This window comes from Eumetopias jubatus, unplaced genomic scaffold, assembly GCF_037043125.1.
Source record: "Eumetopias jubatus isolate StellerSeaLion01/CBP00866 unplaced genomic scaffold, mEumJub1_p1.0 scaffold_3, whole genome shotgun sequence".
Lineage (NCBI taxonomy): Eukaryota > Metazoa > Chordata > Mammalia > Carnivora > Otariidae > Eumetopias > Eumetopias jubatus.
In genome coordinates, this window is record NW_028274809.1 from 192,083,315 (window position 1) to 192,110,786 (window position 27,472).

At 49.7% G+C, this 27,472-nt stretch overlaps 1 protein-coding gene and 1 long non-coding RNA gene across 9 annotated transcripts in view; one reads left to right on the plus strand and one right to left on the minus strand.

Moving 5' to 3' along the window:
• LOC114196625 (uncharacterized) lies at positions 1–14,154 on the minus strand. 5 transcript variants are annotated; one of them, XR_015767920.1, is made up of 5 exons: positions 13,133–14,154; positions 11,365–11,440; positions 9,563–9,720; positions 2,748–2,951; positions 1–2,645 (listed from the first exon to the last, which is right to left on the minus strand). It is a non-coding gene; the product is annotated as an uncharacterized LOC114196625 (long non-coding RNA). The 5 variants fall into 5 exon arrangements; XR_015767922.1 differs by adding an exon at positions 5,588–5,657 and having other exon boundaries at positions 11,365–14,154; XR_003606756.2 differs by lacking the exon at positions 11,365–11,440 and having other exon boundaries at positions 13,472–14,154.
• NAXD (NAD(P)HX dehydratase) overlaps positions 13,209–27,472 on the plus strand; it is a 22,073-nt gene continuing 7,809 nt past the window's right edge. Inside the window, exons 1-5 of one of the 4 annotated variants that reach the window (XM_028087364.2) lie at positions 13,209–13,288; positions 18,245–18,395; positions 22,019–22,064; positions 23,003–23,091; positions 25,189–25,297. In XM_028087364.2, the coding sequence (XP_027943165.1) occupies positions 18,292–18,395; positions 22,019–22,064; positions 23,003–23,091; positions 25,189–25,297 (348 nt within the window). In that variant the 5' untranslated portion in view covers positions 13,209–13,288; positions 18,245–18,291. The other 3 variants (XM_028087363.2, XM_028087362.2, XM_088021896.1) reach the window with 3 other exon arrangements.

Here is a 27,472-nt window from a genome sequence, read left to right on the forward strand (position 1 = left end):
TAAAAATGAATTGCAAAGAGGTATAGGAAGAAAGGTGGTAAAGCTGCAGATAATTTTTTTTATTTGTTTATTTGAAAGTGAGAGAGAAAGCATGAGCAGGGGAGGGGCAGAGGGAGAGGGAGAAGCAGGCTTCCCGCTGAGCAGGGAGCCCGATGCAGGGCTCGATCCCAGGATCCTGAGATCATGACCTGAGCCGAAGGCAGACGCTTCATGACTGAGCCACCCAGGCGCTCCTGAACATATGATTTTCTATAAAAATTGCAAAAATTGAGTGAAGAAAAGGTGGAAACTAAATAAACTATTAACCATTGAAGAAATTGAATTCGTTGTCAAAAGCTTCTGCTCATCGGATGATACCAGGCACGGCCTGGGAAGGCAGATAACCCTATTTCTTTCTTTTTTTTTTTTTTTAAAGATTTTATTCATTCATTCATGAGAGACAGAGACAGAGAGAGAGAGAGAGGCAGAGGGAGAAGCAGGCTTCCCGCGGAGCAGGGAGCCCGATGCGGAACTCGATCCCAGGACCCTGGGACCATGACCTGAGCCGAAGGCAGACGCTTAACCATCTGAGCCACCCAGGCGCCGGATAACCCTATTTCATACAGACTATACCAAAAAGTAGAAAAATAGGGGACATCAGTTTGTGAGGTCAGTATAACGTTGCATAAAATGCAGACTACAGAAGTGCAAGAAATGTACATGACTCACCAATATCACCCACAAATAAACCTTGTAAATAAAAGATTGCAAAGGACATTCAACGTGTATAGAAATAGTGATGCACCGGGCGCCCGGGTGGCTCAGATGGTTGGGCATCTGCCTCGGCTCAGGTCATGGTCCCAGGGTCCTGGGATCGAGCCCCACATCGGGCTCCCGGCTCAGCGGGGAGCCTGCTTCTCCCTCTCCCTCTGCCTCTCTCCCTGCTCATGCTCGCTCTCTCTCTCTCTCTCTCTCTGTATCTCTGTGTCTCAAATGAATAAATAAAAATCTTAAAAAAAAAAAAAGAAATAGTGATGCACCATATGACAACATAGTTCAGTCCCAGAATCACCACAAGGTTGTAAATCAGAAGATGTATTATTTACTCCCCAGTGTTAACAGATTAAAGGAAAACAAGGAGGATAATTTTAACAGATACAGAAAAATTAATAAAAATCAATAATTATTCGTGATTTAAAAAAAATCTTAACGTGAAATAAGGGGATTTTCCTTATCTTAATAAAAAGGTGTTGATCAGAAACCAACATCATACTTCCTGTTTTAACTTTAAAAGCATTTCCATGAATCGGGGCACCTGGGTGGCTCCGTTGTTAAGCGTCTGCCTTCCACTTGGGTTGTGGTCCCGGGGTCCTGGGATCGAGCCCCGCATCGGGCTCCCTGCTCCGCGGGAAGCCTGCTTCTCCCTCTCCCACTCCCCCTGCTGTGTTCCCTCTCTCGCTGTGTGTCTCTCTGTCAAATAGATAAATAAATAAATCTTTAAAAAAATTCTTAAAAAAATAAAATAAAAGCATTTCCATGAAGGTGAAAGATTATAATAAGGGCACTTTACTCCCCATGATTCATCAGTGAATAGGGCGTCCTGGCCAGCACAGCAGGAAGGAAGGAGAAATAGAAACTGGAAAGGAAAACAAAGCTGTCATTCTCTGCGGATGATAAAATTTCGTATGTACCAAATCTGAGAACATTTACAGAGAAATAATAGGTTTTTGGGAATAATATTAACACTGCAAAAAAATCAGCAGTATGCTGTCATCAGCAATAAATAGTTATAAAATGGAACAGAGAAATGATGTCAGCATTCATAAACCCGACGTGGGGGAGAGAGGCGTTCGAGTCTGCTAGTGAGGCGAGGATCTCATTGGGTCTGTTGGCGGCTTGCCCTCTCCCCGCCACACTCACACTGGGGGGACGGGGTCACACGGGGTGAGCACTGGCTGGCGGGGTGCTCAGAAAACGCACAGAACACGTTCCCTAAGGATCCCACCGGCTGACTCCTTGAAAGGAACCGCAGAGCACATTCTGGTGAGGCGGACAAAAATGGAGTCATACCCCCATAGGAGGTCATTATGATGCAATTCGTGAAGTTAAGATGAGGTCATCCTGGTGTAGAGCAGGCCCCTAACCAATGTGACTGGTGTCCTTAGAAAAACAGGTCATGATAGGGCGCCTGGGTGGCTCAGTTGTTCAACGTCTGCCTTCAGCTCAGGTCACAGTCCCAGGGTCCTGGGATCCAGCCCGGCATTGTCGTCGGGCCCCCTGCTCAGCGGGAAGCCTGCTTCTCCCTCTCCCTCTGCCTGAGGCTCCCCCCGCCTGTGCTCCCTCTTGCTCTCTCCCGCACTCTCTCTCTCTGTCAAAAAAAAAAAAGAAAAGAAAAGAAAAGAAAGGAATGTTTAAGATGAACACGTCATGTGAAGACGCAGACTCGCCAGGGGGACGCGTGTGACACGTGTGCAGCTGTCAGCCAAGGGTCGCCAGGGGTCGCCACAGAAGGTGGAAGAGGCAGGGAAGGATGTGCCCACAGCTTTCAGAGAGAGCAGGGTCTGCAGACACCTTGATTTCGGCCTCTGGCCTCCAGATGGGAGAACGGTGAGACCCAGGTCTCTGTTGCTTTAAGCCGCCACTTCGTGGTGGTTGTTACCACAGCCCTGGGGAAACGAACACACACGGGGATGACAATGTCTACCCAGAAAAATCACTGTGGCAGAAGATGGCAGCGTCCCCAAATCCAACCCCAGAAGGTTCCATACCGTAGATTTCACTTCAGTAACGTGCTAGAAGAGATGCGATGCTAACAATGGAGGACAGCTCAGTGGCCGCCGGGGCTCGGGAGGTTGGGAGGGGAGGAGGTGGGGTGTCTGTACAGGGCAATGATGCGAATGTCCTAAATTCGACTGTATCAGCGTCACTATCCTGGTCGTGGTGTTGCGCTGTGGTCTCGTAACATGTCACCACTGCGGGAATTGGACAGAGAGCATATGGGATTTCTATTATTCCTTCTAATCCCATGTGAATCCACAGCCATCTCAAAATAAAAACTTAAAAAAAAAACCGTTGTGAGGAGGAGAGCAAACAGGACACGCACAGCCCTCGGTACAACGCCGAGAGTGGGGCGGGGAGCTCCGGTGCGGTAGCTCAAAGAGCCTGCGGCCAACCTGGCCACGGCTCACCCCGCCGGGCCGTCCACTGTTGGCTCGTGCCGCTCTGTGAAGACCTGGGTTCTCTCCATCTCCCGACCCTGCCCTGCTCAATACATAGGCTCTGTGCCAGCGAGATGTCCCCAGGCTCCCAAGGCTTCTCCAGCTCTAGGGATCGTGGAGGCTGGCCTCCACCTGCTGGCATCTCTCAGAGAGCAAAGACCCCATTCCCAGAAGCCTCCCTCACAGCTGAGAGGCCAGGATTACATCGCTTATGCAATCGTCAAGCGAAATGGAATGAACCATCCTGCCTTGGTCAGATCAGTCTGGGTTAACCTCCAGACCTGGGGCAAGAGCCAACCTTCCCAACTCGAGGGCAGGATCCCCATCTATGCCCATCTGAGAGCAGGAGGTGGTTCTTGGGTGGCATCCCAGCACTGCCTTTCTCCCGCTCTGCCCAGCGCAGAGCAGCCGGCCAGCGGGGCCCTGCCTGTGATGTGTGGGCCGGCAGGTCTGCTCAGGCTCCTATCCCTGCACACCGCAGGTGCCCTGTGCATAGAAACTATACATACCCGTGGAAATTAGTTAAGTAGCCCTTGCCACATTCATTCTGCCTCCTGAACATCTACTTAAATCTACACCTGTAACTGTATCACGATGGCCCAGGTTAAAAACTCAATCAGACCCAAGCCTACGACCCACCTACAATGTCTCTTAGTTTCTGCAGAAGCAAGCTACAAATCCTTTTTGCTCTATGCGCTTCTACATTGGATTTGTTCCTTTGGCCTTTTGACTTGAAGGCACCTCATGTTGTCATACTCTGTGCTTTTCTCTAAAGTATTTGATGTGGGAAACAGGCAAAAGAAAAAATTAAATTTCCTTACTACTTACACCCCATTGACAGGTCCTTGAAACAGGCAGACAGACCTTCCTCTAGGGGCTCAGCTGCCTCGATGTCCACACTTTGCAAAGGGCCAAAGGTAATCTTAGCCGAACTCCCCAGGATCCTGTGAGTCTACTATAAACATATAGCGATTCCTTTGGAAACTTCCTTTATCTCTACCCCTCCCCCCGCCCGAGATATGTCAGCAATCATCCTCCAAGCATATGGCCCACCGCTAACATCTGAAGGCGCTCATGACTGAGGGTTTGCTAGCCAGTACTAAATAGCCTTTTCCTAAAAATAGCTAGCCCCCTCAGGGTCCTGGAAAGGTCCTGGAAACCTTGTTTCCAAAATACCTTGGAGGCTTGTTCTATCCCTAACCTGTCCCAACTTGAAAGCATATCATCAGTCACCCCTCACAGCCCCAGAGCAGCTCCTTCTGCCCACGGGTCCTGTCTGCATGCTTTAATAAAACTGCCTTTCTGCACCAAAGATGTCTCAAGAATTCTTTTTTTTTTTTTTAAGATTTTATTTATTTATTTGAGAGAGAGAATGAGAGATAGAGAGCACGAGAGGGAAGAGGGTCAGAGGGAGAAGCAGACTCCCCGCCGAGCAGGGAGCCCGATGTGGGACTCGATCCCGGGACTCCAGGATCATGACCTGGGCCGAAAGCAGTCGCCCAACCAACTGAGCCACCCAGGCACCCCAAGAATTCTTTTTTTTTAAAGATTTTATTTATTTATTTGACAGAGACACAGCGGGAGAGGGAGCACAAGCAGGGGGAGTGGGAGAGGGAGAAGCAGCCCCCCCTCCCCCGCGGAGCAGGGAGCCCGATGCGGGGCTCGATCCCAGGACCCCGGGATCATGACCTGAGCTGGAGGCAGACGCTTAACGACGGAGCCATCCAGGCGCCCCTCACTGGTGATTTAAGCCCACATGAATCGCTGCATCTTATGATTCATGTTCTCTAATTGTTCACTAGCTACCCTGCAGGGAGGACAAGAAATCTCTGGTGCTCCAATTTCTACTGAGTGATGCATGTGGCCCGTCAAGTAAGTCAATGGTTTTCCCCCACAGACTTGGCATCATTTTTTTTCTCCCCAAGTGAAGTTGTTGACTAAGTCAAACATTGGTTTGAATTTGATAGTACTATACCTCCTAAGCAGAATCCAGCCCAGCTTCTCCGTCTCTCTCTTTTTGTTTTTACTTGCCCCTGAATCAACTGTGAGAAATGATTCTGACCTGGAAAATGGTAAAGCTCACAAACCAAACAGAGGTTCAGAGCCTCTCCTTAAGATTCTTCTTTAGATGGGGCACCTGGGTGGTTCAGTCAGTTAAGCCTCCAACTCTTGGTTTTGGCTTTGGTCATGATCTCAGGGTCGTGAGATCGAGCCCCACATCGGGCTCCAAGCTTAGTTCAGAGTCTGCTTGTCCCTCTCCCTCCGCTCCTCCCCCTCCGCCCCTGCTCTAAAATAAATAAATAAATAAATAAATAATAAATAAATAAATAAATAAATAAATAAGATTCTTCATTAGATTTCCACGTTTCCTGGACTGGACGTAAGCTCACCTGCCATTTTGCCCACATCTGCCTCAGACCCACGCGCATCTCCCGAGTTCTGTCTTCCTGGCTCTCTTTACTGTAACACAGAATGTAAATGGGAATGCTAGACATCAGCTCCTAGCCAGGCCTAGGGACATCACCCCTGCCAGGAAGAAAAGATTTAGCAGAAAGAACGGTGCATCAGGAATCCAGAATGGTTCATGTTCCTCTCACGACCAGGACAGAGGCTGTAACTGTCTCCTGGGTTCATGTTCTGCTTGAATAAAGTTTGAAGCAGCACACTTAAATACGGGACTATGTGGTAACAGTAGTTAGTTCTGGGCTAATGTGCAGCCTTTACAGAGCGGATTGTAGTCTGAAGATGCTCGCATGGAGGACATTTCAAAACTGTCATCCTGGAGACAGTAGGGGGCACCCCATCCCAGAATGAAGTGTGGCCTGCAGTTACTGGGGACAGGGCGCTAAACAGAGGCAATGTGAACTCCTCTGGCCTCAAGCTAACCTGGTATTTTCCATCTGTTTATGGTTTCAGTATCCCAGAGCTCTGCCATCCCATATGGTAGCTGCTAGCCACAGGTGCCTGTTTGAGTTGGTTAACATATATTATTTTTTAAATTTTATTTATTTGAGAAAGAGACAGAGATAGCAAGAGAGGGCACGAGCGGGGGCGGGGGAGTGGCAGAGGGAGAAGCAGACTCCCTGCGGAGCAGGGAGCCCGATGCGGGGCTCGACCCCAGGACCCCGGGATCATGCCCTGAGCCGAAGGCAGCCCGTTAACCAACGGATCCACTCAGGCACCCCGAGTTGGTTAACATTTAAAGTTCAGGGCACCTGGGTGGATCTGTCGGTTGAGCATCTGCCTTCAGCTCAGGTCATGGTCCCAGGGTCCTGGGGTCGAGCCCCGCATCGGGCTCCCTGCTCCGCGGGAAGCCTGCTTCTCCCTCTCCCGCTCCCCCCCACAACTCGTGCTCTCTCTTGCTATCTCTGTCTCTCTCTTTTTCAAATAAATAAATAAAACCTTAAAAAAAAAACACATTTAAAGTTTAGCCCCTCACTTGCACCAGCCACGTTTTGTGTCCGCAATAGTCACACGTGGCTAGTGGTTACCATGTTGGATGGCACAGATATGGAGCATTTCGACCATTATAGAAAGTTCTCGTAGACAGTGCTGCTAAAATCCCAGTTCCCATACATGTGACAGTTGAATATGTAATCAGAATACGCCACCCCATCCCCAGGGGCGCCTGGGTGGTGCAGTGGGTTAAGCGTCTGACTCTTGGTTTCAGCTCAGGTCATGATCTCAGGGTCCTGGGATCGAGCCCTGCGTCGGGTTCTGTGCTCAGCTCCGAGTCTGTTTTCGATTCTTTCTCCCTCTCTCTCTGCCCCTCCTGCTTGTGTTCGCTCACTCTCCCTCTAAAATAAATAAATCTTAAAAAAAGAAAAGAGGAATATGCCACCCCCAAATACACTACTTTGGCGTCAAGATTATTCTGAGCTGAAGACAATTAGGAAGCAGCAGACACAGGGGAAGCTCTCTGCTGTCTCCCTCACCTACGAGCAGGGAGTGAGTCTGCCTTGGGAAGGGGTGGCCTTCTGTGGAACCAGGAAGGGAAGGACCCTTTATCACCAGAGACAGAGATGCTGCCAGGACGCCTCTATGTAAACAGCCTCAGTGAACATCCCTCGGCTTCCATTAGTCTCCCCTGTATCTGCCTCTGGACGCCCAAACCCCATTTCCTTGGTCTGGTCACTTCTCCACAACTTACTGCCTTTTGTTATAATGGCATATACACCCCCACCCCTAATTGGACCACTTCCCTGCCTCTTTATTTCTTTTTCTTTTTTTTTTAAGATTTTATTTATTTATTTCACAGAGAGACACAGCGAGAACAGGAACACAAGCAGGGGAAGTGGGAGAGGGAGAAGCAGGCTTCCCGCGGAGCAGGGAGCCCGATGCGAGGCTCGACCCCAGGACCTGGGATCATGACCTGAGCCGAAGGCAGATGCCCAACGACTGAGCCACCCAGGCGCCCCTGGGTCTTCATTTCTTTTCTGGGAAGGCCTCCACTCATGGGAAAAAATTAAAATACCAAGAAGTGAAATGTGTCTACCTTTTCTCGTGTTCGTACGTCTTTTGTCAGTCTGATTATAGACCCCGACTCTGAGAGGGCAGAGGAAGATTGTTTCCCCCCACTTACACAATCCACCAAGAATAACAGAAACAAACTGGTCTGGCAGAGAGGCTGAGCTCTGAGGTTGATGAGCCTGCGTGGCTTGGGCACAGAGGATAGTCAGCTGGCCTCCAATCGGGTAACTCCACCTGGCCACCCTTCCAGTGGATTTCTCTAATTTTATTCTGGAGAAAAACTTCAACTAAAGAAAGAGGATGGTATTTTTTCAATTAAAAAATAGGGGAGATATTGGTCTGAATATCATTTGGGACTTGCTCTACATAAATTCTTGATTACTTTCAACCCCCAAGCACATTACTGCTCCTCTTACAGGATTTTAAAAGTCTTTTAAAAGTAACACGAAATAAAAGATAAAATGTAAGCAAGTGTATTACTAGGTCAAATACATATGTTTCTATTGCTGACAGAAACATTAATGGTTATCTCATCTAATTTCATCTTTTGGTGATAAAATCTCTGTGACCCGAAATGTTTAGGCGTCTCTCCCAAATGCTCAAGGCTATCGCTGAGGATTAGAACTCTTATATCCAGACTCAATGTAGTGTTTTTTTCCTTTATGTTATGATTATACAAAACTTTTTAATTTAATTTATTTGAGAGAGAAAGCACAGAGAGAGAGGGAGAAGCAGACTTCCCGCTGAGCAGGGAGCCCGATGCGGGGCTCGATCTCAGGACCCCGAGATCATGACCTGAGCTGAAGCCAGATGCTTAACCAACTGAGCCACCCAGGAGCCCCATATATAAAACATTTTTATTAAAAATGTGGGCATTCTAAAGTCTTTCACTGAGATTAGCACTACTGAAAGAGCCAATCACTTCCCTTATTGGTGGTTGATCCGTAATATAGAAGTGCTCTCACAGGGACACAGCTAGACGTTTTACTTCCTCTCAGCCTCACCTCCTGAACCGGGATCAGGAAGGTGGGTTTCATGATCTCAGATTCAGTGCAGTGTGCCTTCCTTTGTTAAATGCAGGGAGAAAGGATGGAGAACTACTCCCTTGAGTTTTATGTAAGAGAAAGTGAAAAAGATTACCCAACACACTGCCATCTGCAAATGTGACAAATATGAGAAGTGCTTTAATCACTTGAGATTTTGATAAGGATTTTGTTCACCAGCCTCATCAAACTGACCTAGGAGAAGAGATTGTGGTGAAATCATGGAGTGAAGTTCAACATTCACCAGCGGCCTCTCTGGGGTCACCACGGCAACCCTCCCGCTGATGGGGCGCTGGGACTAAGAGGGTTCTCAGCCGGCGGCCGTGGCCAAGCAGATCAATAGCAGCATCAACATTTCAAGTGCTTATTTTATTTGTGTTTTTAAGAAAGATGCTGAATCATAGCAATCACTTAAAACAGATAACTTAATTTTTATGGAAACAATAGGTACCTTTATGCTTTTGCATTTCAGATAAGCCCCCAGAGAGACCAAATCTACCTGAGCCTGACTGGTTTTTCCTTAAGTCTGAAATTAAAGATTTGCTGATCCTGGAAAAAATTTTATTTTTCCTTCTGGCCATATCCCTTAATCACATTCCTCTTCATTGCAAAGCTAAAAATAATAGGTAAGATGTCACAAGAGATAGTTCTCAAACGGAAGGACGTTCTCCCAGTTACCAATGGATGTGCAAAGCAGCAGCTCCCACTGAGGTAATTAAATTAATAGGAATGCAAATCCCTTGTCAATGTTACATCAATTCTGGTCTCTTCTTGCTTACTAAAAAAGTACAGATTATTTCAGCTTCAATGATTTTTCCGATTTTGTGGGTGAATATTAAAAAACATACTTACAGGGCTCCTGTAATATTATCCAATGTGCTATTTCACCTTTGGAAGAGGAAAAGATCTGGTCCCGATTGTTCTTAGATCTCTTTCTCAGCCTGGCCGATGAGGACAGCAGCCTGCAGACCAGGATGCGGGGGAAGACAGTTGGAAGGTGAAGGTCACCCCTGGAGGTTGCCAGAGAGATGGGTCAAATGTGTTCCAGTTCAGAGGTGAGGTTTGCAAATGAAGTGGGTGCCCGCATTTCAGACCGCTTACCTTCCCGTCCCTGTGGCGTTTGGCCTGGGAAGGCCAATCAGAACAATGCAGTGACACAGGCCAGTGTCCAGTGAGCCCTCACTCTCTTACTTACTTCCTGGCCAGGGCAGTGCCAACACCACAATGCCACAGCTGAATAGGGAAGGTTCCCGTTAACTGATCTGCACGACTTTTCTAAGTTTGCACAGATCTCCCCTCCCCGGCCCCTGCCCGCACAAGAGAAGGAACTGCCTTCCCCTGGGATCGAGCCCCGCATCGAGCCCCGCATCGAGCCCCGCATCGGGCTCCCTTGCTCCATGGGAAGCCTGCTTCTCCCTCTCCCACTCCCCCTGCTTGTGTTCCTGCTCTCACTATCTCTCTGTCAAATAAATAAAATCTTTAAAAAAAAGTAAATATTTAAATATGTTTGCATTTAAAGTATAAAAGAGGATAACATAAGAAATAAGATGTAAATAAAATAAATGAATGAAATAAAATAAGAATTCATGAATTCATATTGGTAACAATGTGGTGGTTAATAAATAAAATTTAAAATTCTGAATAAAATAAATAAAATAAAAATTCATAGATTTTTGTTGAGTAAAATAAAAATTCAGGAGTTCATACTGGTAATAAATAATTTGGTGGCTACCCAGAAATTTAATGAAGTTAATATCACCAAAAAATGGGCAAACTGACACTGCTTATAGAGAAGATCCCAAGTAACCTCAAAGTATCTGCTAGAACTAATAATTAGTGAATTCGGCATGGTCAAGGGATACAACGTCAATATATGCAAATCAATAGTATTTCCATATATGAGCAATGAACAATTAAAAATTAAAATTAAGAAAATAACATTTATAATGGAAACAAAAGCCTGAATTGGGGTGTCTTGACAGGTGTGTTCTAAATCACTAATGTGGTGGTGATTAATGTAGGAAACGTTGGGGTCCAGGAGCAAACAGTCAATTCTTGAGACATCTTCGGTGCAGAAAGGCAGTTTTGTTTTTTTTTAAAAGATTTCATTTATTTGACAGAGAGAGACATAGCGAGAGAGGGAACACAAGCAGGGGGAGTGCGAGAGGGAGCAGCAGGCTTCCCGCGGAGCAGGGAGCCCGATGCGGGGCTCGATCCCAGGACCCCGGGATCATGACCTGAGCCGAAGGCAGACGCTTAACGACGGAGCCACCCAGGCGCCCCAGAAAGGCAGTTTTATTAAAGCATGCGGACAGGACCCGTGGGCAGAAAGAGCTGCTCTGGGGCTGTGAGGGGTGACTGATGATATACTTTCAAGTTGGGAAGGGGTTAGGGATAGAACAAGCCTCCAAGGTATTTTGGAAACAAGGTTTCCAGGACCCTGAGGGGGCTAGCTATTGTTAGGAAAAGGCTATTTAATACTGTTTAGTAAACCCGCAGTCTTGAGACTCTTCAGATGTGTATCAGGGGCCACACGCTTGGAGGATGATTACTAACCCGTATCTTGGGAGGTAGAGATAAAGAAAGTTTCCAAAGGAATCTCTATTATGTTTAAAGTAGACTCACAGGATCCTGGGGAGTTCGGCTAAGATTACCTTTGGCCCTTAGCAAAGTGTCAACATCGAGGCAGCTGAGCTCCTAGAGGAAAGTCCCTCTGCCTGTTTCGAGGACCTGTCAATGGGGTGTAAGTAGTAAGGAAATTTAATTTTTTCTTTTGCCTTTGTTTCCCACATCAGTGATTACATGATTATACACATTTGTTCAAACTCATGGAAGTGTACACTTACAATGAGTGAAGTTTATTGTTATGTAAATTATGCCCCAATAAAGAGAAAGAGAGAGCCTCCTGTGTGCCATGTTCTATGCCCTGAGCATATAGTACAGAACAAAGTAAAGGTTTTCCATTGGAGCTAACTTCTATAGACATGGTGATGGTGATGTAGATGACAATGAATGGATAAATGAGCGAATATGTCAAGTAGTGAGAAGTACTAAGGAGAATAATAATACAGGAAACAGGAAAAAAGGGGTATGGATTTTACATAGAATGGTCAGGAATGGCTTGGCACTGATAAAATGCTGCATGCACATGCCATGTCAGTATCAGGAGAAAGAGCACGCCAGCAGAAGGGAGAGCAGGAACATGCTGGGCAAGGTAGACCAAGGGCAAAGAGGTTGGTGTAGCCAGGAGAGGGAGCAAGGAGGGCAGTGGCAGGGGATTGAGGTGCATGGATCACATAGGGGCTAGAACGCCTTGGAAGAAAGGAACTTTGGATTTTACTCCAACACGGGAAATCATTGGAGGAGTGATGAGGGAATAGAAGGCAAGCTGAGCACAAAGCACAAGCTGACAACCCACAACCTGCCCCCCGCCACAGGTGGAATATGTATGGTTCCTCAGGCACTCCTGGCTGCCCTAAAGCTGAGGGAAGGAAAAACAAATGGTTAACTTATAGAGATTAGAGTCCTGCAAGACAGGACTCTCCCTCAGTTTATGAATGTCTCAGTGATTCACAAGAAAGAAGCATTCTTGGGGCGCCTGGGTGGCTCAGTCGGTGAAGCGTCTGCCCTTGGCTCAGGTCATGATCCCAAGGTCCTGGGTTGGAGCTCCGGGTCAGGCGCCTGCTCAGTGGGGAGCCTGCTTCTCCCTCTCCCTCTGCCGCTTCCCTTGCTTGTGCGCTCTCTCTGTCAAATAAATAAAATCTTACCAAAAAAAAAGCATTCTTTTTTTTTTTTAAGATTCTATTCATTTACTTGAGAGAGAGATAAGAGCACAAGCAGGGGGCGAGGGAGAAGCAGGCTCCCTGCTGAGCAGAGTGCCCGGATGCGGGCCGGATCCCAGGACCAGGAAATCCTGACCCGAGCCAAGGGCAGACGCCCCCCGCCCCGCCAAGAATATTCTTTTTTCTAATATTTTATTTATTTATTTATTTGAGAGAATGAGATAGAGACAGTACATGAGAGGGGGGGAGGGTCAGAGGGAGAAGCAGGCTCCCTGCTCAGCAGGGAGCCCGATGCGGGACTCGATCCCGGGACTCCAGGATCCTGACCCGAGCCGAAGGCAGTCGCTTAACAACTGAGCCCCCCAGGCGCCCCCGCCAAGAGTATTCTTAACAATACCTTAACTTCTGGAAGAAAGCTCCCAACTGTCTTAATGCTAATGCCTTGCTAGTGGGGGGGGGAAACAACCTTGACTTGACAATGGCAAGGTCTCCAGCATCTTGTAGGTCCTTTTTAGCGTATGAAAACCTCCCATTTCCTTACCTCCCCCAACTCCCAAGTATAAAATGAGTCACCCCTCACAACCCGGTGTAGCAGCTTTTTCTGCACTCGGTCCTGTCCCCATGCTTTTAGTAAAATCACCTTTTTGCACCAAAGACGTCTCAAGAATCCTTTCTTGCTGGTTGGCTGGGGACCTTGCCCTACCAAACCTCACCTACGTTCAAAACTACCTCAAGAGGAGTGACGTGATCTTTCTGCTGCTGTAGGGAAGTAAGGAGGCGCATTTAGGTGTTACGGGTGAGTTGTATCCCCCCAGGATCTGTTTAGGTCCCAACCCCCGGCACCTGTCAGTGTACCCTTATTTGAAAGTAGGGTCTTTGCAGATGACCCAATGAGTCTAAGGTAATCAGAGGGGGCCCTAGTTCAGTACGACTGGCGTCCTTATAAGAGGAAAGTACCACCATATGAGGACAGACTCACAGGAAGAACGCCATCTGAGGACACGGGCGGAGATGGCAGGGACACAGCTGCAAGGCAAGGAACGCGAAGGGGTGACGGCCACCACCAGAGGGCTGAATTTAGACCTGCGGCCTTCAGAACCGTGAAACAACACATTTCTGTTCTGTACTGCGCCCCCCCAAGGGGCCCGCTGTGTTCAGCCAGGGGGTCGCCAGGGGCCCTTCTACCTGCCCCGGCTCTGGCCTGTCTGCCTGAAAGCAGCCTCTGCAAGGCAGGTCCTCAGGAGGCGGCGTGCGGGAGCGGGAAGGCGGGAGGAGTGGACGCCCTCCACGTTTCGGACTTGAGCAGCTGAACGGCGGCGGCCCCGCTCACCGGGGCGGGGAGCACCGCGGGCGCCACCCCGCTGGACGGACCAGCCTGGAGTCCGCGAGCACATCCGGCCCAGAAATCGGACTGCGCGAAGGTGGTGTTCCAGGCCCTCCACCCGCTCTCCCAGAGTAACGTGCTTGTCAACCGCGCAGCGTTCTGCCCCACTTTCTGTAACGCCCCCAGCCCCAAAGCAGGAACAATGCAAAGACCCCAAACACTAAATCCCTGAGACGCATCTAGACGCCGGAACCCGCCTCCCGGCAAAACTCCAGGGGTCGGGAGCTGGGGCCCTGCGGGGTTGGGCACTGAGCTTGTCAATCATCCGAGACCGTATACGCCTGATGGAGGCCAGGCTGTGGGTGGGGCGAGGCTAGATTTCGAGGGTCGGCTTCCGGCGGCGGCGGCGCGGGGGCGGCCGGGAGCCGGAAGTCCGCCGCGAGCTCTGGTTCCGGCGGCGGCGCGGGGGCGGCCGGGAGCCGGAAGTCCGCCGCGAGCTCTGGTTCCGGCGGCGGCGCGGGGGCGGCCGGGAGCCCGGCCTCCGATGGCCGCAGGTCCCGTCTGGGTGGCCGCCGGGGCCTGCCGCCGAGGTAAGAGCGCCACCGGCCTTGCAGGCATGGCCCCTCTGGCGGGGGCCGGGGCTGTGCTCGCCGGCGCGGCCGCTGTGGCGCTGCTCTCGGCCGCGCTCGTGCTCCGCGAGCTGCCGCTGGACGCAGGTACCCGGCCGCGGGCGCTCGTCGGGACTGGGGGGCGCCGCCGAGGGCCGCTCGCGCGAGGAGCCCGGGGGCCGCGAGGAGTTGCACGGCCTTCGTGCGGCCGCGGGGCCGGGCCGAGGAGGGCTTCGCTCGCGACCGCGGCCCAGCCGCCTCCGCGTCGGGGGGGGGGGGGTGGCTGGAAGCGCCGGTACCGCGGGGCAAGGGGCCGGGGCGCGCCTGGGCTCACCCGAGCGACCCCCGAGGACCCCGCCCCGGCCTTGGCTGTTAAACAGGACGGGTGGTGTAGAAAGAACGGAGGCGTGTAAGAAACAGGGCTGTCTTATTCGGAGTCCCGCACCCCGTCGGAACGTGTTTTCCTCCCCGTTTGCCCGGTGGAGGAGGATTTACGTAAAATACAGGAGTGTGTTTTAGACCGTTAGGGAACGTGTGCGTTCGTGTGGGCTGTATTATCCCATTTCTCACTCGGTGGAGGGGTTTGTTTACCCACCTTTGTGTGGAACGTTAGAGGCCCTGAGAAAATGCGAAAATTACGCCATCCGCGGTTCCCCAGCCAATAACTAGCTGAAATGCTAAAATTCACTTTTGCTAAGATAGTAAAAAGATTTTGCTACGTACGTATATATAGTGGTGCAGAGCAGAGAATAATTGTTAGGGAGTTTTGGCTTTTTGTTTTTCCGCACGATAGTTCCAAATGCTTTTTTTTTTTTTAATTGGAGTACAGTTGACACAGCATTACCTTAGCTTCAGGTGCCAGTTGCTTTGAGAGGCACTGAGGGGTCTCTTAGCTTCTGCACCTCCCTTACTCGCACGGGCAGCAGAGGGGCTTCCGGTCAGTTCAGACTTTTTGTTGGTAGCCATTTGTCTCGAATTTGCACACTGTGATTAGCTAGCTGTATTTCTCTTGGCATTTGTTCAAGGTTTTATTTTTAGGCTGATTTGCTGAACTTTCACCCCAAAACAGGTGGAGTTCTAGAGCCCTGGCTTCCCATCCTAGCTTTAGGGCCTGTCGGGTACTGTAAGGATTGCTGTCAGCTGCTCCAGATTAGCTGTGGTTCCCTTTGGTTTGGAGCACAGTTTGGCAGGAAGACGCAGGCTTATCCCAGAGCGTTGTAGGTGGTAATTCTAGAAGACAGCCCGGGCCGAAGAAATCCATTTCCATCTCCAGGCTCCCTCCACCACTTCCATACAACAAAAATCAGACGGGTTTGACCTGTTCTTCCAGGCTCAGAATTGTCCTGAAGATAAAGTTACGTAATGGGATAAATTTTAAATCACCTCTTGTCAAGCTGTTTTTATCCTTGAGAACATTGATGTTTATATTTAAATATTTCTGTGGATAAGTCCAATGATGCATGCTAGTAAGCCAGCTGAAACTGAGTAACTGAAGTGGAGAGAGATGTAATTGACCTTCATTTGGCCCTTTGCTAACAAGGCATTCGTCTCAGGTGGATGGGACAGAGGCCGGTGAGCAGTGGATCTACTTCACATCCATACGCACTGGTTAAACAGTGAAAATGGTATACTTCTCAAGTGATTTTATTCTCCCCTCCCAAATGGTTATTAAGGACTTGATCGTTGTTGTCTTTTGGTCGGTGTGGTGACTATTTGGTTAAGGAAAAATGATTTGCTGTAAAATGGTAGCATTTTGGTAAAATGGTGTCTTCTGGTCTGGCTTATCCATTACTACCCCAGGCGTCTTCCCAGGCCTGTGTCTCTGGGCTCTAGTTTCCTTATCTGTAAAAGGATACACCGGCCGCTAATGAGAATAAATTAAGATGCTTTTAATTTATCAAACATTTATGGAGTGTCTTTTTTATTAAGATTTTATTTATTTGACAGAGAGACAGCGAGAGAGGGAACACAAGCAGGGGGAGTGGGAGAGGGAGAAGCAGGAGCCCGATGCGGGGCTCGATCCCAGGACCCTGGGACCATGACCTGAGCCGAAGGCAGACGCTTAACGACTGAGCCACCCAGGCGCCCTTATGGAGTGTCTTGATCTGTGCCAGACTCCGAGGTGATGGAGGGTGGGGAAACACCTGTCCTGAAGCCGGGGGTGGGAGCTCTATCACATTCTGTGTCGGCAAAGGGTAGCGGTCTTAGGAACACTCTGTGTGTGACGAAGTGCTGAATAGAAGGTACTGGAACCTGATAAACCCACAACATTGTAAGGAACCCAGAACACCCCTTGCGTGATTGGTTGCGTTTGGACTCCACTTTTACAGTTTCTAGACTTTAAAAAGCAACTGTGTTTCATGATGTGAGGAATTTGAAGGCGCAGCCATTCTTTGATATCCTTGTATTGGCGGATCATGTTGTTAAGCTGGACGTGTTCAGGTGCTGTGGACATGCTTTTCAGCAGTCAGCGATGTGTCACCGGATCTGATGGCGGCAGCCCTAGTACTCTTCCTGCAGCTCACAGGGAGTGCACAGTGATGGGGGCGAGGAGGAGACAGTGAGCGGGCGGGGGGGGGGGGGGGCGGGGGGGGGGGGCGGGCGGGGCGTGAACAGGCGCCAGGGAGGTGGAGGAGAGAGTTGGGTTGCTCTGGTAGCTGGGTGCCTCTGGGGCAGGATGGAAGACTTGGCACCAGACTTTGGAAGCAGAGGGATCAGCCGGCTGTCGCCAAGGCTGAGCAAGCCCAGTTGGGCCTTTTCTTGGCCAAAGGTTTACAGTGATTCTGTTTTAAGTTTTAGTCTTGTGTTGGTTTGGGAGCAGGTGAAAAGTGTTGGGTTGACAGTAATTAATATTCTCACATGTGGAGGTCTCAGCACCTGGCACATCAACTGAGGAGGCAATTACAGCTACTCATTAAAGTTACTTGAATAAAATTGTTGAATAAAAAGCAGAATTTTAAGAGTGTTTTTAAAGATAAAACTGTTTACCTTATGGAGCTGGGGCAGCTTTTGGTCTTCATTCGAACTGTGACACCTGCCTGGTTTTTCTCTGCTGCTGAGATAACTGGAAGGAAATGAATTTTGGGTTCCTTGTGTGAGTATTGTGTATATTTGCAAAGACGCTTTAATTCTAGAGAAAACGTGCTTTAGTATCTATTCAAACCTTGAATACACAACATGTTACAGAATATGGCATTTCTCTCACAGCTGAGCTGGGTTAAATATCAAGGCAATTATGTAATGAGGGAAGTTTTTCTAGAAAGGCAGTTAAAATCTAGCTATTTAGAGACAATTCAAAATCATCTTATTTAATTTATTTTTTCATCTTTCTTTAAAATGCTGCTTTGAACCCAGTGTAAGCTATATTCTCTATTTAGAAGGCCATTTCTAGGTTATTTAATTAGTATCTAATTGAGTGTCAGAAACATGACTGGAAGGTTGGGAGTATGAATATGGGAGGTTGCTTTTCCAGTTTGAGAGAAGAGACCTGATAATGGAAGATTGAACTGGAATGTGAGTAGTTTATTAAGTGGTAATGCATTAAAAACACTCTCTGAAAGGTTAACTAGACTTTGGAAACGTCTGATACATTTCAAAAACAAACTTGATATGTCCAGCTAGTGTTAGTGTTGTGTTGTAATTTCTAAGCATCATTTGCTTACAGAAATAAAATAAGGAAACCATTGGATGAAAATCTATAGCCTCCATGTTAAGTCAGCTTTGGGAAGTGTTTTGGTTAATAGGCTATCTTGTTTCAGTCTCTCTTTTTATGTATGTTAATAGATATTTTTCTAAATGATTCCGTTTTCCTGTTTTTTAGTTTTACAAAGAGCATTTTCACTGCATAAAGCACATTCGATAAAGGATATGGAAAATACTTTGCAGCTGGTGAGAAATATTATACCTCCTCAAACTTCCAAGAAGCACAAAGGCCAAGATGGAAGAATAGGCGTCATTGGAGGCTGCCAGGAGTAAGTGACTTGGAAAATGTTAGTGTTTAAGCAGTCAGTCTCTATTGTCTGGCTCTCTACCTGCTTATCAGTCAGTCGTCCGTCTCTCTGTCTGGTTGGACCCCAGTAATGTCTCAGTGTAGTCTGATGTTCCGACACCCGGGATTTTTCAGTGATGAACTTTGTGAATAGGAGAAAACAGTAAGGGCCCCGAGTGAGCCGTTGACTGGTGTGTCAGTGTGGAGACTCCCTTCACGGTTCGGGGCTGGGACTGTTTTTTCTTGTTTTATACTTTCCTGGATTGACCAGGCTACATACCATAAACATGTTACTTTGTAATCAGGAGAAAACCATGTGTTTGGTTTACTTTGTCAATTTGAAGATGTTCTTGGAAGCCATTAAGGAAATTTGACAGATGCTAGCCTTTTTTCAAGGCTTGTTTTCTAGTTCTATGGATTTTGCTGCCGTGTTGTTTGCACATAAAATTTTATAATTTGTCCTTGTTTATAAATGATACTTTTGCCTTTGACTTAAATTCGACCTTGGTTAACATTTCAGCTACTGCTTATTCTCTGTTCATGTTGATGCGCTGTCTCTGCCTGGCTGTGTATTTTCAGCAGTTTATCACATAGTTAGGTGTATTATAAATAATACACAGCTTGATTTGTTTCTTAACCCCATGTGACAGTAGCTGCTCTTTTTAATAAGGCAAATCAACCTGTTTACATTTAGTCTACCTAATGTACTTTCTAAGACTTGTTATGTTTTCTCTTCATTTTTCGTTGTTTCCATTTTTTCCTTATTTTTGCTAGGTTTTTCCTTTTATTAATCTGGAAATACTGTTATGCTTTCAAATTTAGCTAGGGCTTGCCTTTTCTAACTAGCATGATGGATTAGAAATGCCACTCGGGAGAGCGCTAACACTGATCTGAGAACTGCTAGGGAACTCGTAGCGCAGCCCCTAGTACTACACGCGACTTTGTACGCCGCTGCCTACTTCCTGCCTGGCCTAGTGGTCTGCACTCGGGGTGGGAGTCCTTGGCCTCTTCTGGCATTTTCCTTTCCTTTTTTTTAAGATTTTATTTATTTATTTGACAGAGAGAGACAGCGAGAGAGGGAACACAAGCAGGGGGAGTGGGAGAGGGAGAAGCAGGCTTCCCGTGGAGCAGGGAGCCCGATGTGGGGCTCGACCCCAGGACCCTGGGACCATGACCTGAGCCGAAGGCAGACGCTTAACGACTGAGCCCCCCAGGCGCCCCTTTTCTGGCATTTTCTTTGACAATACGCAGGGGACCCTGCGGAGTACTTGCATACCCACTGTGTCTTGCTGTGGTGAGTGGGCTCTTGTGCCTTGGCTGAGTTAGGAATTCTCAGGTAGCATGATTTTCTTTGCTAAACTGTCATGTGATTGCATTGTCCTCTAGCCTGTATTTTGCACCACAAAAAAGAAGTTTGTTTTAATTTATAAGTAACTTGTTCTTGCTTGGATGTTTATAAGATTTTCTTTTTCTTTAGAATTCTGCAGTTTCTTCTGGATGTGTCCGGGTGTGTCTTATCCTTGCTAATCGTACTTGAGATTTGGTGAACCCTTTCTGTCTGTAGACATGGTCCCTTTGGATGAGGGAAGTGTGCCTCTGTTACTGGCTCTCCTTTCTCATCTGTTTTTTTCTCCAGCTGCATTGTGGATTCTTGGATCATTAGCTCTTAGCTGCTTGTCTTCCTTTAGGTCCCCAGTTAAAGGACAGCCCTCCTCCGGCATCCGGGATGGAGGCCGGCAGCGCGGTGGCCTTGACCAGGCCCTCAGGCCCTTGACTCCTTGAGAGTCGGGGGTTTTAGCCCTCGCATCCCCTCTCTCTCCTGCCTTGTATTTTGGGACATTTACCTGGGAAGAACTGGCCATCAGTCTTTCTTTTCAGATGAGTCTGGTAGTGTAGCATGCTAGGGAGTAATTATCTAACTTAAAATATGTCCATTAGCTTTGGGAACTAACCTTTAAAGTAGGGTCATCTTTATTCTGATTATAAAGGTATTATCTGCTTGTTGTAAAAATTCAAACACTGCAGAAACGTGTGAAGTGAAAGCCTCATAGTACCCCATATAATAATACAGCACGGGCACATTATTAGCCTTCCAGACTTTTCTGTGTACGTAACTATTTTTTACAAAACTGGACCACGTTGTCACTGTTTTGTGCCAGTCTCTGCCAATAACCAGTGTTGTAGTTGGAGCTGCCCCCGTGGTTCTTACGATCACAAGATGCCCGTTAGCAACAACTTTCAGGAAACTTATAAAAAAAATAAAGGTGTGTTACTTACAAGATCTGGAAATGACACAGCACTGGGGCTACACAGCGAGGTGGGTGGACAGATCATGTGGGCTTGGGTTCTACTTTTATTGGGGGTGAGGGTGGGCACCTAGGGTCTCAAGGGCTCACTTCTTATTGGTGAATTTAAAGCACCGGAAGAGAGACGACAAGTGGCCCAAATAGTTATTGAAATCAACCAAGATCTTTATTTTTATTTATTTTTAAAGATTTTTATTTATTTGACAGAGCACAAGCAGGAGGAGTGGCAGGCAGAGGCAGGGGGAGAAGCAGGCTTCCCGCAGAGCAGGGGGAGCCCGATGCGGGACTTGATCCCAGGACCCTGGGATCATGACCTGAGCCAAAGGCAGTTGCTTAACCAACTGAGCCACCCAGGCGCCCTAAAATCAACCAAGATCTTTAAAACAAACTAGCCTCAAGGGGGTGGGGGTGGCCTGGCTTTCTCCCTAGTCCTGGGCTGGTGAAGCGTTTGAGATAGCGGTGTTGGAAGTGGATGCTTTTGCAGTCAGAGCTTACATCAGGTACTTGTATTACAGAACAGAGGAAACAAGCGTCAGGGCTTTGCATTATGTATACTTGCTGTTTGCTGGTGTGACCTCCTTTTCATTCAGTGCAGTGTCCTGGGTATCAGTCATTCCATGTTGGTTCCTAGAGACCGATTCTTGGTGAGTGGACTTGTGGTATTTGTTGTAAAGATGGCTGTAACTTACTAACCAATCCCTGTTGATAGGCGATCAGTCACCTCTGTTCTTTTTCTCAACTAAACAGTATCACTGTAGACATACCTGTATATTTTTCTACTTATATGTGCATCTGGTTATTTCCAAGGGATCGATTCCCAGAATTGATACTGGAGCAGAGTGCAGACATCCTAAATGTTGTTGCCCATTGCTCATTGCCCTCCCCTTCTGTGCTGGAAGCAATGTTAAAAAGACAGGAATGCTGGGATGGACACGGGGGGGGGGGGGGGGTGGGGTCGGGAGGTGTGTGAGTCTCTGCGCCTGGCTGTGTGCCGCTGTTCTCCACACTGTCTGTGAGTTCTCACGGCCTCTGCAAGCCTCCAGTTTGAACACAGCGCTGCAGAGAAGCCAGCGGTCCTGACGTGGTATGAAGGTCTTCCGTGGCAGGGGCGCCTGGTGCCTTAGTCGGTTGAGCGGCGAACTCTCGATCTCAGCTCGGGTTGGGAGCTCAGGCCTTGCTGGGCTCCATGCTACGAGGTGCTGGGCCCTGGGCTCAGGGATTCCTGTCTTTATGTCCCATTGATAACCCTGGTGTGCTGGCCTTCTCAGAGGATGTTGACTGTCCCTATCTTCCTTTGTAGGTACACTGGAGCGCCCTACTTTGCTGCCATCTCAGCTCTCAAAGTGGTAGGTCTATTTACAGCTTTTCTGTCTAGTCAACCATTGGATTCTTTCCTTATTTTTTAAAGATTTTATTTATTTGAGAGAGCGAGCATGTGAGAGGCCACGAGCAGTGGGGAGGGGTAGAGGGAGAAGCAGACTCCCCGCTGAGCAGGGAGCCCGATGCGGGGCTCGATCCCAGGACCCTGAGATCCTGACCTGATCTGAAGGCAGATGCTTCACCGACTGAGCCACCCAGGCGCCCCAAGAGTTGGATTCTTTAAATATGATTAGAGAAATGTTTTCTGATAGAAATCTCAATGTCCTAGGGTAATCATGGGCAAGAGAAACACCTTTAAATCTATCCTAACCTTGTGCAGTGACAACAGAACTGGATTTTTTTTTTTTTTTAAGATTTTATTTATTAGGGAGAGATCACGAGAAGGGGGAGTGGCAGGCAGAGGGAGAAGCAGGCTTCCCGCGGAGCAAGGAGCCTGATGCGGGACTCGATCCCAGGACCCTGGGATCCTGACCTGACCTGAGCTGAAAGCAGATGCTTAATGACTGAGCCACCCAGGCACCCCTAACTGAAGTTTTATTAGAATTGTCCTTCACCACCATGATCCTAGAATGCCGCTTTAGTCCTCACTTAAGCAGTTGGCGTCTTTATGCCTTGGCGATTTCTCAGGCCTTTGATCAAGTCCTAATGGCCCAGTTGGCACAGTTAATGTGAAATGTGCTCCCCGTGGCCCTCGGGGTGATGCAGCCAGAGTTGCTCTGGGTTGACCTGCCTCTTGGGTGGCAGCGACAGTCTGCTTTCTTTCCAGCCCTTTTCTTTGCTTCCATCTTCCTCTGAGCCACCTCGCTATAGTTTAAGGGCCGTGGTGAGGGCCTGGCGCTGAGGCCACCTCCGTGTCTGTTGAGCGGGCCCTGCTCTGAGTCAGCCCCTTGTGCTCATTTCTCAGGGCGCAGATTTATCCCACGTGTTCTGCACCCGGGAGGCTGCGCCTGTGATCAAGTCGTACAGCCCGGAGCTGATTGTTCACCCAGTTCTGTGAGTGGGGCCGCTCGGGGGTGCTTTGCTTGCAGCTGTGCTCCTCGGCCATGGGGCCTTCTTGTGGGCTCTAAGTCCCTCCGTGGAGCGGCTGCTGTACTGGGGGGTGGTAGGTAGGTGCTGTTAGAAGGAGAAGGCTGTAAGGAGCCCACTGTCTGGTCAGAAGACAAGCAGCCATGTGTGTACGGCATGGGAGGGGTTTGGACCCCCAGGGCGCTATGCCCCCAGGCTGCCCCGTGGTCTGTCAGAAGTGGCTGAAGCTTCCTAACAGAGTCTTGGCCTTGCCTGCAGCTATGCTGCCCACAGCAGTAATGAGGGGCCTGTCGAGCAGGCACCGGCCATTCCCTCGTTCAGCAGATGCTTCCACTGTCCGTCCCTGCCCTGGCTTCCACGGGGACAGCACTGAACCAAGCAGACAAAACACCTGCTCCCGTGCAGCCCCCTTTCTAGGGCAGCCCTGTGTCCTAGAGCTTTTATGCAGTGGTGAACGCGTTCTCAGTGCTATCCAGATCTGTGGCTGCTGAGCACGTGAAATGTGGCCGGTGGGACTCAGAAGCTGAATTAAATTTACATAGCCACATGTGGCTGGTGTCTGCCCTATTGGGTAGCACAGCTCCGGAGATGGACAAGCAAGAGAGAAGGATGTCAGAGGGTGATGAGGACCACACAGAGGGGCAGGGCAGGAGACAGGGAATGCCAGCCGTGTGGGAAGCACGCGTGCCACGCATTATGTGTGCACGCTCGTGGCGCATGTGCAGTTTTCACTAGGGTGATGGTGGGCAGGGGCCCAGAGAGTGGCACTAAGGTAGGGACCTACAGACCTGGGGAAGGGCTGGCGCCGCGGTTCAAGCCAAGGAGTTTTGGGGAGCACTGAAGACTCAGGATGGGGCGGGTGCCCCGAGAGGTTCAGGGCCAAGGTGTGCAGGTCATGGGGGTCATCCTAGGGGTTTCGGCTTTCACGTAAACGAGGAAGAGGGAGAAGGGATGTGCTAGAGCCCTTGAGCAGGGGAGCAACGGATCCAGTGTACATTTTAAAGACTTAGCCGGCTGCTGTGGAGAATGAGCTTTTGGGGCCTAGGGTGGGAGCAGGGGTTGCATGAGAAGGGAGTTGTCAGCGTCCTGGTGAGTAGAAGTAGGAGAGGGGGTCACATTCTAGGTACATTTGAAAGTGCAGCCCCAGGATCTACTGGCAGGTGGGTTATGGGGTAGAAGGAAAAGATGAGAGTCATGGAGGCCGCTCTGGGTTTGATCGAAGCTAGTTGTCACTTGACAAGGGGGGGAACCTGGGGGTGCAGGTTTGGCGGGGGTGACCATCAGGAGCTGGCTTTTGGATGTGTTTTCAGTTGCCTGTTGGACATCCAGGCAGCATTGCTGTGATGTGTCGGACAAGAGTGGGGTGGTCGGGGAAGGCGTAGATCTGGGGGTGTTAACGTGGGAGGTGTTTAAAGCCAGGAGACGATGAGGCTCTGCGGGAGTGCGTATCAGCAGGGACAGCCCAGCGCGCAGCAGCTGGGAGCTCAGCATGGGCAGGGAACGGGGGAGGAGGGGTGTTCTGGAGAACTGTTGGCACTCTTCTGGAAGGGCCTGTGTCCCTGCAGTCCGTCAGATACGGAGACTGAGCACAGGTGCTTGGATCTCATGGTGGACTTGTTGGGGGCAAAGCCTTACAAAGTGGGTTCTAAGAGTCGAGCGAGATGGGTGGGAAGGTGGTGTGGTGAAACGACACAATCCCGTACAGCTCTCAGGTCCTCTTCTAAGTGACAGGGTTCACAGGTGCCCCTTTGAGTACATAAGGTACCCCTGGTGTGATGGAAACAAAGCGGTTCATTCTAGAGGGTGAAGACTGTTTGGAAAGTAGCCAGAATGTCTCTGTATAGCTTCGTTTAGATGCTGAAAGCTAGATTTCTCCCTTGGGGTGTGAAAGGATGAGCCCATCTACGGAGTTGACGGGGGAGGTATGGCTAGATGCAGGCTCGGGTCCTGGCCTGGGTCCTGCAACAGGAGAAGGACCTGGGGAAATCCAGAAAAACGTGTGGGCTCCCCAGCCAGTGAGTGCAAATCGGACTGAGCTGCTCCGGCCTTGCTTTCTCCATGCAGCGACAGCCCCGGCGCCGTTCATGATGTGGAGGAGTGGCTGCCCCGGCTGCATGCCCTGGTCGTGGGACCCGGCCTGGGTCGAGATGATACTCTTCTCGAAAACGTTAAGGTAAATGTAGAGAATTATTGAACATGCCTCTCCTCATAGACTCAGCTTGTGGAGTCAGAAGAAAAGTGTTTTCTTGGAGTTTGTGTTGTTCAGTGTTCTGGGGCTTCCTGATGGAAAAATTAAGATGGTTTGGGGGGGAGAGGAGGCACTAGGCAGAGAGAAGAATGACCCTGAAACAGATTAGACAGAAGGAGTCTCCTGCTCTCGGGGCCTCAGCTTGTCGTACTTGTCATACTGCGGCGGGGGGGCGGGGGGAGTTCCCCGGGACCGCCCGGGGCTCAGGGGTCTCCCCTCTGGAATGAGAAGCATGGTGATGGGCGCCTGGGGGGTAGGGACAGCCACTCAGCCCTCTCACAAAGAGCCGAGAGAATGGGTGCCGAATGAACCAGCAGTTCATTTGGGACAAGTAATCGGAGAGCCATTCCCGGACAGTCGAGCAGTGACCCTTGGTGACACACTGCAAAGTCTGAGCGGCCCTGGGTCGGAGCCGCCTGGAGCCATCGTGGGGCACGTCACATGCAGGCAGCGTCGTTGATCTCGACCACTTGCCGAAAAGTAGGAGTAAACCCTAGCTGCAGGGCGCAAGAGCCTTTGGTTCACGTGAGGTGAGGGGGATCCGAGTGGGGAAGCCCACGTGTAGACGGCAGGTCTGCTGTGCACTCGCGTCAGGATGTGGCGGCCCTGCACGGGTGGCTGGGCTGTAATGGCCTCTCCCAGGTGGTTTGTCTCTGGGAAGAGAGGCCAGTGAGGGCGCCTGCCAGAGTGGGGAGGACCGTTGGCACAATGGGCTTCGTGACCTTTTGTGACTCGTCCGTTAACCTCTGGCCCCACTTGGTCACGACAGAGTGCAGCTCACGAGGTTCTCTGGCTTCTCTGTCCTCCTCTCGTGCTCACTGGGGTTCTCACATCAGGGTGCTGTTTCTCGCTTACATACTTGGGAGACACCCACATGCCGTTGGTGTAGACGCGTCTGACTTCTGTGTGGAGCAGCCTCGGGGTTCGTCTGCTGCTTCCTCAGGAGAGCTGTTTACGTAGGCTGTCGGTGACTGCTGCGGCCTGAACGCATGTCCCCCCAGATCCATGTATTGGAAGCCTCACCCCCAAGGTGAGGTGTCAGGAAGTGAGGCCTTTGAGGGGGGTGGTTGGGTCGTGAGGGTGGAGCAGCCTCCTGAATGGGACTCATGCCCTTATAAAGGGGCCCCCAGAGTTCCCTTCCCCTTCCACCAGGTGAGGACATGGCGAGTGGTCTGTGACCTGTAGGAGACCCTCCCCCGGCACCCCCATCTTGGACTTGTAGCTTCCAGAACTATGAGCAGTGCATTCCTGTTTTTCCAAGCCACCCAGCCTGTGGCATTTGTCACAGCAGCTTGAGCGGACTCTGCATGGTCTGATGGCAGTTTGCATCAGGAAGCCACTTGTCAGGCTGTCTCTGGAACAGAACCGCAAACGGAGACGGCCCTCTCGGCTTCCATGGTGAGCTGCAGGCCCCGAGCCTGTCCTGCCGTGGCAGCATGGCTTTCTGTGCCGTCCACCTGACACCTAGGCATTGCCCACCTCCGAGGAGCTGCCACACCGGGCATCAACGCCTCACCCTCACCCACGTCTCCCTGGGCTCCCCGAGTGTTGGCCACTTCATTCCTCAGCAGAGGATTTCATGTGCAGAGAAAACTTAAGATCAGTGATGAGAAATGAACTTATTTTTGAAACAACGGTTTAAATGAGTGGGAAAACGTACTTGGATTTTACCAGAATTCTTCCTCATAAGTATTTTTCTCCCTTGGGACAAATACGTGTGCAAGGGCCACACCCAGCACTGGCCAGAGGCCCCGAGACGGCCGTGCACCTTCCTCATCCGCTCGGCTCTGTGTCCTTATGTTCTGCTGGGTTACGGTGCTCGGTACAGTCTGTGACTTGTACACTCACACTGGGTGCGTTTTCCGCGTGCTCGCTCTTGCTACCCTCCGTCCCCACAGCAGCCCTCCTGTCGGTGCTGGTATTCTCCCCATTTTACAAAGCAAGGAGCCCGGATGCTGTTTGTTTCCCGCTTGCTGCCTGCTCCATAGCAGACACTTACTAGATGTTTCCTGAACAAATTCATTATCTGGTGCAATCCTGAAAACAGCCCTATTAGATAGATTTCTCTCCTTATCCTAATTTTTTTTTTTTTTTTTAAAG